We start from the raw sequence: 13,174 nt of genomic DNA, 5'->3' as shown, positions 1-13,174 counted from the left end.
ATTTTCTTACCTAATGAAATGTGCAAAGCCTCATTTAGATTTCATGATAATGTTTTCTAATATCCATCTGGTTTGTTTTTGATCTTGCCTCTAGAATATTGATCCTTTCAGAGCTATTTGAATCATAAGTAATTTTTAAAAAAATTGTGGTCTTGTTTTAACAAAAAATAAGATTTTTTACTCTTCTGGGACTATGACAGGATAGATGATGACTCCCCCCACCTCAACCCCTCAGCTTTATGAAAGAGGCATTCAGATTGAATAAAACTTAGGAAACAAAATTTTCCTAATTATCTACATTATCTTGCAAGAATAATTTCTTTAGAAGCTCTGCTTTGCTGCTGTATACACAAGGCCTAGATCCTGAACGAATTTGTTTTCATCTTCTACCTTAGAAGATAACATTGGCAGAGTGAGATGAAGCTCTTGCTGCTTTTCATTTTTAATGAGTGATAAAGAACTGGTTTGTAGTGATCTGTGTTTCATCTGTTGTGATGAAAGTGATTCTGTGAGTTCCTGGTAGGGCTGGTGTTGTTGATGCATTGCTGGTTCTCTTAATAATGGAGGCATATTTTTCAAAATATGATTTCACAAGATTGAAATAATGTAGGTTTAAAATCAATTTTAAAATATGAAATGGACATTTGAGGCTCTAAAATGTTGACTTTATCATAACCTTTGAGTGGTCTAGGCTTTGAATTAGACAAAAATGGAAAAAGAAATTGTTATAAACTATTAAAAAATTATTACCTAGGCATCACTCAAGTTTGCAGGCAATTGAAATTGCTATTTCAAAATCCAGTTTAGCTAAATAGAAATTTTTATCTTTCCCAACTCTGCAGTTATTGTGTTTCACAGTGAGACATGTTCTGTAAGTTTTGTAGTGTTGCATTTTCTTCTCTTTTAAATTTTTTTTCTGGATACAGTACTCTCACTATACTTGGTGTGTGAAAGTGGAATCTTTGAATGTAATTTTAGGTATAGTCTCAGGAGAGAGTTGGATTTTTCTTTTCTTGTAAATTCCTGACAAAATTTTAACATTTATGTGTGTATGTGTTTTTAGTAGTTTTTGAGAGCAAAACGCTTCCCAAAAATCTCTACCATTTGTCATCTTTTCAACGTGTACTTTATAAGGTCATGGTAATTAAAAAGTCATGGAGAATCTTAACATTTCTCTGGCAAATTTGAGAACAATACTGTGTTTACAGTGCAAGGGTGTCTTAATCTGTATGTGCAGATCAGTATTACTCTTCAAGAACACTGTAACCATGTTCAGAATTGTGAACACTATAAGTGTACTCTGGTGTTGTGTGTATGTCTGATGAAACAATTTATCTGATTAGTCAAAATATTCCAAAGTCAGAAACACTGTGTGCTGCATTAGTGTTACTTCTGTTGTAATTTGTTCTATCTATGTCCCTGGTAATATGGAAATAGTTTGTGGAGAAGGAGAATGGGTAATTTTTAATCATTCCTTACCACACTTATATGCCTACAGCACAGCTGCCAGTAGCACTTTCAATCAAGATTTTGAAAAAGCAGGATATGTTCAAAGGCACGCTTAGCTGTTCAACCATGTAATTATTTTCTTCACAAGTTTTGTGGGTTGCTTCCTTTAATGTGGTGTGGCGGGAAGAAGTGATTATTTCAAGTCCTCTAATTCTCCAGCATGTCAGTTTTTCTGAAGTACAGAAGCCTGCAGAGGTTTTTCCTAGCGTTTAATCATTGGAAAGCTGGTGGAATTAAGAGTGCCAGGACCAATTTGCCACATGTATTTAATGGGAATGGCATGACGTGTCAGCTGGAGAGGAGTTTTTGAAGTAGACTGCTTCATCCTTCAATTAATTTCTAGTTCTGCCAAGCCCCTATCACCTGTGCAAAAGCAAGAGTGTTGGTCCTGGAGTGCTCATAGGTTAATCTCTGCAGATGATCCACTCTGGCCACACTGTTTCTGTTTCGGCCAAGAAATTTTGTTCCCTTACTAGAAGAACAGAAATGTGAGCTTCTTTAATAACTTCTAGGCACTTCTCCAGCTAAGGGAACTCCTCAGTAAAGACTTCTTCAGACGCTGGCATCTCTGTTCTGCCATGTGCCTCAGCTGTATTTTCAGGTTTATATCTATTTTTATTATTTGGCAGAAAATTACTGATGCACACAGACACCTATAAAATCATTGCTAGGTGCCTGAATTGCTGGTCACTTTGTGTCTGTAACTGGGAACATTGATCTACTTCTCTTTATCCCAGCTGAGTGTGAGTTACTCAACAGAAAATGTTAAACCAGAAGAAAATTTTTTAGCCTGGATACTTCCCTGAATCTGGACTGGGACATGTTAGTATAACAAACTAATATGATGGACAAGGCTACAACCTCTGGAGGAAAGCTGTTGCAGGGGAAGAAGCAGCTGTGCATAGCAGATTGATTTTAAGTTGTTAATAGAATTATTCTTGCAAGCATGTCTTATTCTAGCCTGTGAATCAATCATCAAAGTGGGAGTTGATTCACAGTTGCCAGGAAAATATGCAGCTGTGGGCTTGACATGACAGCAAAGAGCAAAAGATGGATGATCAAGAACACTGGAGTCTTGCCTTGATTTTGCTGAAGATGAGGGAGGCAATGAATAACATAGGCACCAGTGAGTAAAGTACATGTTCAGCTGTGCCTGTGTGCCTTAGACTGGTGTTCAGCCTGGAAAGTAGAGGGGTTGCAGGCAAGAAATTTGCACATGTTGTATGACTGGGTTTGGCTCTCAGTGCCATTGGAGGTGACTTCAGAAACTGCTTTGCAGAATGAAGAATGAGTATTGTGTTCTAAGGCTGAGCTTTCCAGCCTGAACTCATTAGATAACAATTTGTGGAATATATAAAACTTTTAAGTAGACATTTTTTCCCTGTTGTGAATTTAAAACACATTTCACTTGAAAAAAGCTGCTTAAAGCACTTGGTTTTTTTCAGGCACAAGCAATCAAGTCTTCAAGGAATGAAGGCATAGCTGCGACAGGATGATTTTGTGTTCATGTGGGCTCTGGTCCCCACTGGAGCTTGTGATGCAGTGCTAGCAGGGTGTCAGAGTTGCAGGTTGATATTTCTTGGGATGGTGATGGGCTTCCCCAGGCAGACCTGCAGCAAGCAGGAGTATCCACGCTCCTTGCTGATCCCTCAGCAAACCTTTTTCCAAGGCTACAGGTTCTATACAATTTGGCATCAAAGATCTTCCTTTTCCTGTTTTCCAGTTGGTATAATTTTGACAGAATTAAGATTATCAAGCATCTTATTATACCTCAGTTAGTTCTGCATAGAGTCTGGGATCTTTTAACTATCATTTTCTCAAACTGTCTGCACTCAGGAAGGTAGGCGTGCTGGTATTTTGAGTGCTATAAATCATGTTAAGGTGTAATGAGAGTTTTTAGCCAGATGACCCTACATATTTTGAGTCAACTTTGTTTAAATCCATACAAATTACAACTTCAGCCACTTCATGGAAAAAAGAAAGGTGCATATCTCTGAGATCTTTGTGTTTAACTAGTACATTAATGTTGTCAGATTGATCCAGAAAAAAAACCTTTAAAATAATAACAAACTACCCTGCTTAGTTCCTGCTGCCAAGCTTACTTCCACAATTAGGAGGAAGTAGACAATTTTCCAAGTTAAAAGCCATTATTCTATGTTACATGTATGTTGTGGAGTTTATGGCAATTATGCTGGTCTTCTTTCTGAGGAAATCTAGTAAAATAGGAATTTTGACTGATTCTGTCATATCTTTGGTTAGAAAGAATAGAATTTAGATTTCAGCACTGTTAATTAGATGATAAAATATATTTTTTTTTCAGTTACAACAATCTGGTTTTCATATTTGCGCTTTAAAAATGTAATGCTGATTTTAAGTATGACATGCACGTGAGAATATACTGGAATTCAGAATTATATATTCTCAAAGCAATTTTATTTGCTCTATACTTTAGGATACTATACTTGAATCAAAATATAACACATCCATAAAATTAACACAATCTCAATGTGAGGAAAACAGCTTGAGTAGAACTATTCATAGTAAAACAAATGAAGGCACACATGCAAGAGCGTGGTCTTGGGACTCAAGTGTAATATTTTATGGGTTTTTTAAATGGCAGCACTCAAGGTATTTGCTTCTATATGAGGCTTGTAAAAGTGTGTTTTCTATTTAGTTATTTAATTCAAGTGAATAGCTAAGGGGTAGTTTTATACTACATATAATTTGGTATAAATGTGGACTGCAGATGAAAGAAGTTTTCTCATCACTTCTGTTGATGTTAATCTGATGATTGTGTGGCCTGGATGTTCACTGACTGGATGGACACCAAAAAAGTAGAAAAAAATATTGTTTGTTGATTCAGCAAACTGAAGCAAGACACACAGCAGCCATGTGACTACCAGATCTGGTAGAAAGAAGGGGATGAGACTAAACTGTAATGGCAAAAGGTGGTTTTATTGCTTTTGGCAGCAGCCCACAGTTGCATTGGATTATGTGGAATGTGGTGGGGAGAAAAGCTTTCTTATAGAACCTGAGCATTAAAAGCCCCATAAGGCCACCATGGTTATTTAAATAGCTCCATAAGTTGTGATATACTTTGGGAACTTCGGGTAATCATTTAGCTCAGGTCATAGTAATGTAAAAACAATTAAAAGAGAGCAAAGTTTTCAACATAAATTGTGGAAGACTCTGGAGCTTTTGACTCAAGATAGAAATCCAGACTGTTAATTAACCTGGCATCTGTAAAGAAATCTGCTGACCTCATCACCAGCAGTGTAACTTTCAGCAATGTCATGGAAGCCAGAAAGCATGTGAGGTATTAGAGACTTTACCGTTCTTTCAAGCAGGAATGCTTTTTCATCTGGCTTTTGTGGTGCCTATAGCTTCTACGGGCCTGTTGCAGAATCAATGTTTGGAATTGTTCTTGTTCACATTGATTTAGTGAGTTAGCTGAAAGACATTCTCTATAAACCTTTTCCCTAGAGAAGGCTTAGAGGGGAAAAAATAGCATTAAATATCAGCTTACTTCCTGTAAACTGTTGTTTTGGGGGTTTTTTTGTGGTAGTGAGAAGGGGCTACACTATACACACACAGATATATATGTATATGCACACACACTCAGATGTGTATGTGCACAAACACTTTGCAGTCTCATTTTTAATTGCAATCTTCTTATTCATGCTCACCTATTTTGGATGAGCTATCATATCCTGAAATGTATTCAGATTGTTAGGTCAGGTATGGAAAATAATTGGTCTAGAGATCTAGGTTCAACTTCAGACTCTGAGGACAGAGTTGGTTTTATTTCTGTCAAGAGATGCTTTTCTGTGATCACTTTCAGGATAAGGAAAATAGTCAATTGCAGCTACTATTATTTTTGTGAAATTCTGCTTGAATTCTATAACCACAATGGTTTTAAGAACCATTTTGGATTTTGTTTTCAGGGTTTAAGAAGATTTCTACTTGACTCATGAGATAATGCGACCTTTCTTATATCCAAATCTTTGAGATCAGAAGAAAGGAAAATTTCATACTCTTGATGTCAGGTAAATTATGTAATACTATTGAGGGAAGGTATTAAGCAGGCTGCATTGAAATGTTTAAATAAGGATAAGGGATTTGCCTGCATCCAGGGCACTTGTTCAGAAAGAATAATTGAAGTTGTGATATGAATTACAGAAAAGAATTCTGAATTGCAGAAAAGAATTCTCTTCCTAAAATGAACTGTTCTGATTTGCTTGGAAGAACCACATTCAGGGTAGTATGAAGTTTTGTTGCAACTTTATCTGCAGTGCTTTTTCTTTGTTCAGTTGCAAGTTAAAGCCGTGGTAGTATGCAAACTCTAAGTAGTGAAATGTGGTTTGGCATGCTACAACAGCTAGTGATCCCATCTCTCAGAAGAATTGCTTTTAGTCCTTTTAACTGTATTGCTTCTATATGAAAATCACATCTTTATCCAGCTTGATTGTCTTCAATTTAGGAGCTTGGAGTGTTCTTAAAATTTATGTAAAAAGCAGATTCATTAGCACACCCTGTTAAATGATATTATGAAGCTGCTGCTTATACTTGATGATCTTTGGGGGTCCCTTCCAACTCAGCACATTCTGTGATTCTGTGATCCAGGAAAGACTAAGTCGGTGTTTACCAGAAAAACACCCCGTGACTCGTGTCCTGGTGGTTCTTGATGTAGTGTTTTGACATTTTCTCTGACACCCTGCTACAGGGCATTCTCCCTTGATGGAAATGTAGGTCAGTCTCAGCAGCTTCAGGGTGACTCTGAGTCTTATTTCAAAACTTGTTTTCACCTGGATTTAAGTAGAGAGGAGGTTTCTTGTTGGGCATAGCTGTGCCTCAGCTCTGTAACATTAACTTTATTGCAGGCTATAACTTAAAGCATATGAACAAGTAAGCGATGGAATGCTGACATTTTATAGTGCTGCAGTGATATTCATCAGATATCAGTAATTAAACCTGAGGTTTCATGAGGGGAGTTCAGATTTTCTGGTTCTGTTTTCTATCGATCTGGAATTAACTTTTGTAACCTCAGAGGAAAATAAATGTGTGTTTTCAAGTCAAAGGATACTGATGCTTACTTTCCAGAGACTCTCAATGTATTTTAATAGAGAAATGTGAGTTGTTTGTACTGCATCAGTAATATTAAACAAATTTATTACAGAGGCTGTGCTGTGTAGTATTTTGTCAATACTTCAGCTCTAACCTGATTTTCAGCAAGACTTGGATTATTCCTATGTGTCATTGTCAAATTTAAGTCCTGGGATGCAGTTTATTTATAACTGGAGTTTTTATTTATAACTGTTGTTTGTAGTATCCAAGATGAAAGATTGTATTAAATTTGTAAGAAGACTAAATACGCTTCCCTTCCTTCCCCAGTCTGTTGCTAGTTCAGCTTTCAGAAATGCATTGACACTGTGTTATCATGCTGCATGTACGAGCACCAATCTGAGCTCCACTGGGATTGCCCAACTGAGCTGCTTAGTGCACGGGAGACTCTTTTACTTGTGTTCCATCTCTGTCCTTTATCAGAGTGCTCTGGGCTGTGTGCACTGGGCTAGAAAACAAGGATTGCATACATGTTTTACTGCTGTTAATGTTTTTGAGCCATTGTAAATTATTGCTCATGGCTTGTTCCTTTGAAAGGCTGGTGTAATATGGGAATAGAACTGGAAAGAAGTAGAGCAAGTCATATCTCAGGTAGTGTCTGACTCTGTTAATTTTCATGATTAGCTAGGTATCAGTGGCCTTGTTCTGAGCAATCCATATTAAAAAACAAGTTCCAATGTGTATCTTGTTCTCTCATTTCTCCTCTGTGGAGAACAACATGTTGGCAGCATCAGAAGGGGTAGAAACCTATCCTGTAGTACTTTAGAAATTTAGCATTTATTTCTAATGCAGACTGTAATTATGCCCTCATATTTCTAGAAAATGACCTAAAGTTTATTTCATAGTTTGCCTCAGTAATTAGGTTTTCCTCATTGTGACTCACTGCATGAGCATTATGGTAGTGTATAACTGATTTCCTACAAGACCTCTTCCCTGCTTGTAGCTTTGTTTGGGATGTAATTTCTTTAGTCTATGAAAAGGTATTTAAGAGCTATCCAAATAGTAAATCCTTGTTTTTCACTTTCAGAGATGATTTAGTATGCCTTTGAAGAGTGTGCAGAGATCACTACTAATACTGTAAATATATGTCTTTCAAGATTTGCCAACATTACATATGTAGCACTCAATCTTGGGTTTCAGGAATAATTTCTAAGTAAATTGATCTATAAATGCAATTTTATAATATTGATAAAATGCCAAATGCTGTTCTGTAGTAAGATGGCTGCACAGTTGCAGGGTTTTGCTAATGTTATATTTGGAATGTTTGTCAAAGACCCAACAGTAAATGGAGAGAGGCAGCGTGAGGAGAGCACAGGTGTTGTCCCAAGTTTCTTGAGTCTCTGCATGCCTGGCTGTGGCCAGAGTGGGTAGCTTTTTTATCTCTGAATTAGAACTGAGGAGATCAGATGGGTATCAGAAGAATTTCACCTTCTGATGAATTCAATTGAAGCATCTTGTAGGATCATCTGGTAGATTTCTTCTGCCCTTGCAGTGGCAAAATACATTTGTTCCCTTATTCCCTCACTGGTACGAGAGAAGAGAGTTCTGTTAGATGTGAAAAAGGATTGAGAGTGTGTGGTTGTGATGTTCAAGAAAGTGCAAAATGAAAAGTTGTCTTCTTTGCCTGCAAGTTTGTGCTGAAGCAACAATTAAGCTCTGAGATTTAATGGCTTAATTTTATTTGGACAAAACTGCCTTACTTGTTGTCTCTTCTGGTTATTTTTGTAACATCTCCTGTGGACTGTTTGTACTCTGGGTTGAAAGCGAATGTAGGAAAGCAGTTTATTGAGGGCTCTTCAGATGCATTTGAAGTAGCATCAGGTAGTTTTCATGTGATTATACCTAGTCCATTGAATAAAATTCTCTCCGTTTTTTTTTCTGAACATCTTCCCATGTAAAACCTGCAGACCTTCTATGGAAGATTCAACTTACACCTTCACAAAGAGTTGCAGTAATGGACAAGCAAACCAAACCTTGCAGTAGCTTTTAGCCTTTCATTTAAAAAGCTTTTGTAATGGACTTAAAACTTTGGATTCTGGCTACAGGTTGTCAGGGACAGCAACTTGTGCTTATTTTGCTGTTATTGTTCTTGTTTAGCAGTGTTACAGATAAATGCAAGGATCTGTCCACCTTTCTTTGCTTTTAGTCCATTAAATTTGTTTTCAATTTATAAAGTATTCTGGCTTCTAACACTGCCCTGTGTTCTTGGGGAGATGTGAATTATGTAAGTTACAATGAACTGGGCCAAACTGTTCTCATAGAATCAGAGAATTGTAGAATCCTGGAAAGGTATTGTTTGGGTTGGAAGGAACCTTAAAGATCATCTAGTCCGAGCCCCTGTGCTGTGGACAGGGACACTTTCTCCTAGACCTGGTTGCTGAAAGCCCCATCCAGCCTGTCTGTGAACACTTCCTAGGGTCATCCACAGCCTGGGCAACCTGTTCCAGTGTCTCATCAGCCTCACAGTAAAGGATTTATTCCTATTATCTAATCTAAACTGACCCTATTTTAAATAAGTTTAAAGCCATTCTCCCTTGTCACATCATTACAGACTCTTGTAAGAAGTCCCTCTCTAGTTTATTTATACCCCCTTTAGGTCCTGAAAGGTGCTATGAGGTCTCTCCAGAGCCTTCCCTTGTCCAGGCTGAACAACCCCAGCTCTCTCAGCCTGTCTACAAAGGAGAGGCGCCCTCAGACACCTTTGTGGCTTTCCTCTGGACTTGCTTCAACAAGTGCATGCCCTTCGTATGTTGGAGGCCCCAGACCAGAATGCAGTACTCAATATTCTGAATATATGATACAAGACTGAAAAAAGATGAAATTCTGTGAAGAGTAAGTGTAAGCATCTTACAAAGGTCAGAGGAGAGTCTTGTCTTTATAATTGTGTGTTTGTAAAATAGCTTTAAAAAGCCTAGATACTAAACGTAATTTTTTTCCCCACATCTGATTTTTGATGGGGCATTAAAAATCTTTAGTAATTTAAATTCTATTTCCTAGAAAAACATTACATTTCTAGAATGTAATTTTCCACATTTCTTCTGTGCTTTGACCCCAGGTGGCAACTAACCCCATGTAGCCACTTGCTCACAGTGGGCTGAGGGAGAGAATCAGAAGGGTAGAAGTGAAATAAACTTATGGGTTGAGATATTCAGTTTAATCAGGAAAGCAAAAGCCACACGTGAAGGAATTCATGCACCACTGCCCATGGGCAGGCAGGTGTTCAGCCATCTCCAGGAGAGCAGGGCTCCATCACCTGTAAAAGTGACTTGGAAAGACAAATATCATTACTCTGTATTTTAACAATCTGGCCTGTTTTTTTTTCTGTGTCTTTAGGACACAAGTTTCTGTTTGTATTTGAATTATATGGTGTTTCTGGGGAGTTTCCACAATCTAAATAATATATGGAGTCTCATTAGATGAGAGTTTGCGTAATCTACAGTGAATGCTGTAGATTAAGGAAAGGATGATGCATTCCATGAGGAGTAGACATTGTCAGCTGCTGTTTGGAGTCTTCATTAAATTACTGGAGATGGTATGCCTTCCTAATGTTATGCACTCAATTTTAAAACAGTTTGAGGCACGATCCAACAAAAGGAACATAATGTATTAGTGGCTCATTAAAATTCAAATTGTCCTTAATTCATTGCCTGTGTGTCATACCCCTCATGGTTTTATTCTGCTTCTAATGTTGCATCACTTGGTTGAAGCTAATGCTTTATTTTAAATTCTATAGTACTCCTTTCTGGGGTAATTTGTTTTCAAATGAAAGACAAAATTGTTCTTTATTTAAAAGTTTGCTAATAGAATAAAGCATGAGGTTTCCTTAGAAGGCTAATGTCTAATCGTGGGCATCAAATGTTCTATTTTATTTGTCTTATGTTCTGCAGCAATATATTCCTGGGGCAGAAGGAGTTACCGAGGTTTTCAAAATTCAAAACAAGAGGTTTTATTTGTATGTATTCATAGCAATTTGTACAGATACAGCTAAAATAGGATATATATAGAAGGGCGGGTAGATGGAAAATTAAAAAACAGGTCTCATACTTTCATCCCTTTCATTTGTCTTGCCTGCATCAATGAATTTCATACCAAACACTTTGTTAAGTATAGCGTTCAAAAATGCCCAGCGAGTTTTGCTATGAAACCACCCCTGTGTTTCTCCTGGCAGCCTTTTTCATGTTGGTAAACAATGTCATGGGTTAAACCTAGCCAGCAGCCGAGTGCCAGTGTTGGGTCACTCCTAAACTGTTACCCCAGGAAGGGCTGGCCCAGATCTGGGGTGAGAATAGGCACGTTTCATTTTGGTAAAGTGGAGATTCACCTTCTGCAGGACAGAGCAGGAGAAATGCCTTGCGGTGGGGAAGGAGGGTCCCCAAAAAATTCCTGTAAGCCTTCCTGTTAGTGCTAAAAATTCCTCCTCAATGACAGATCTCAAATGTTTTAATATATTTGTACTTCAGACAGTGCAATGCTGTATAAACATTGTAGGTCCTCATCACTTGGCTGACGTTTATACCAGTTCATTGATTTGAGCTCAGTAAAATAAAATCTTCCATGATAAAAGGTAAGGCTGAAGATGAGAGATTTCATACTACAATAGTAGATCCTGTGGCTATCCCAGCATGACATTCCTGGTGAATGACACATTGTTACTGCTTTTCATAGAGAACTGCTAACAGAATTCTCTCAACTTTTTTACAAATATTCTTCCAAAAAGTAGCGGAGCAATTGGTGGATTTGTATTACTATTTAGCTGAAGGTCTACAATCAGAAACTTATTTTCTGGTCTAGGGAGCAGTGCAGCAGAAGGAATGCAACATTTTGGGTTTAAAGTAGCAAACTAGACTGAACAAATGGCAAACATGGAGATAAAATTATTTGGCTTATGATTGAATTTTTCATCTGAAATTCATAGTGTTTTTGTGAAAAGCTGTTTTATTTTTCAAGGGATACCAAAGAAGTTGCTTTTTCATTTGGCATGCTTTGCAAGTGTTTTTTTTTTTTTTTTTTACATGTGAAATAAATCAGGATAATGTAGGGATATATGGAAGCCTTCCATAAAGATTTTATAATGTTCAGTTCAGTGTGATGAATAATTAAATTTGGCATAGTTGTATAATAAGTAGGCATAATATTGAAGGCAGATAGTGCCTGATCTGGCTGCTTCAATTCTCAGAAATGATTTCACAGAAGCCTTTCCAGGTATTTCTTCATTTGCACCTGGACTTACTGATCCCTTCTGAGATGTCTGTGCGTACTGGACTTTTGTCACCACCTCAGAGCTGAAATGCTGGTTTGCTGTGAGAGCTGCTCTGAGAAGTGCTCTGGCTAAATGAGTTATCCGGCTAATAAAATATTGATGTTGGGAGCCTAGTTCTGGCTGACATTCCTTGTGTCACTGTTTGGCATAGTATTGGATGCTGACACTGTGATCCTGTTGTTTTGGCAGGCTGCTCCTTAAGCACTGCTTGTGGATATTTAGGGTAGAGGATATGCACTCTGTGCTGCTCAAGCCCTTGGACACTGCTGCTGTTAGGATGATAATCATGAATACTTGTTAATGTATTGTAGCATTTAGATCAGGTTACGTTGAAGTGAACTGACTCAACGATTTGGGATCTAATAAAAGCTTTTTTGTTGGAATGGAGCTCTGTTGAATATATTTCTTTTTCCACCTTGGTGTTTTCCTTTTGTTTGAGATCTGCATATATCTCTTCAATTTGGATTCTTAAAGGATTAATAACATCAAATCTTACATAAGTAACAGTGTCATTTTTAAATGTGCAGGAGGAGCAGATCTGTGCAGAGAACACTTACATTTGTGTGGTTAATTTTTAGAGCAGAATTGGAATTTTTTCAGAATTATGATCAGCACTTTGGGTACAGTGTATTGATTTTTCTAAAAGATAATGAAAACATCATTTATTTTAAAATAGCATTGCAAAATGTAAAAATTTTGGCTGCATGTGGGGTTACTTGAAGCGTATGCCATAGTTTATATAAATGCCCTATCTATGCTGTTAGGAGAGTTAAACCTATTATTTTCCATGCTAACTTTGGAAAGTGAATATAATTCTCTTTTAATTTGGTGAACTTTATAGCACTTTGAGCATGTGTAATATGTGCATGGTGTGCTCCTTTGTCACACTCTGCATAAAATTGACATATCCAGGATGTTAGTTGCAATCCTCAAGAGAGAAACCTCAGACTTGCAGCTCTAACTGAAGCCTTGACCTTTACAAAACCTGCTTTAATTTGGTTTGCAGGTGTAAAACGAAGGTGTACGCAGACAACCTTCCCACGACAAGCGTTGTCATTGTGTTCCACAACGAGGCCTGGAGCACGCTGCTGCGGACCGTGCACAGCGTCATCAACCGCTCCCCGCGGCACATGCTGGAGGAGATCGTCCTCGTCGATGATGCCAGCGAGAGAGGTGAGGACAGCGTCAGTGCCTAACCTGCTGCTCGTTATATTTCAAAAACCAAAGCTGGCCTGATGTGGGCTTAGCCCTCTTTAGCAAAACACAGCACCTGGGGCAGGGAAG

General features: G+C 37.8%; 1 protein-coding gene across 3 annotated transcripts in view; it reads left to right on the top strand.

The window, feature by feature from the left end:
- Positions 1-13,174, top strand: part of GALNT1 (polypeptide N-acetylgalactosaminyltransferase 1) — an 86,259-nt gene that overhangs the window by 50,192 nt on the left and 22,893 nt on the right. For 2 of the 3 annotated variants that reach the window (XM_030265767.4, XM_072924382.1), the window contains one exon: positions 12,897-13,063. In XM_030265767.4, the coding sequence (XP_030121627.1) occupies positions 12,897-13,063 (167 nt within the window). Of the gene's footprint in view, positions 1-5,537; positions 5,556-12,896; positions 13,064-13,174 lie in introns of those variants that run through there. The other variant, XM_072924383.1, reaches the window with a different exon arrangement.

The sequence above is a fragment of the Taeniopygia guttata genome, chromosome 2 (genome assembly GCF_048771995.1).
Source record: "Taeniopygia guttata chromosome 2, bTaeGut7.mat, whole genome shotgun sequence".
NCBI lineage: Eukaryota > Metazoa > Chordata > Aves > Passeriformes > Estrildidae > Taeniopygia > Taeniopygia guttata.
The sequence above is the reverse complement of the archived record's forward strand: the minus strand, read 5'-3'. Positions and strand labels throughout refer to the sequence as shown.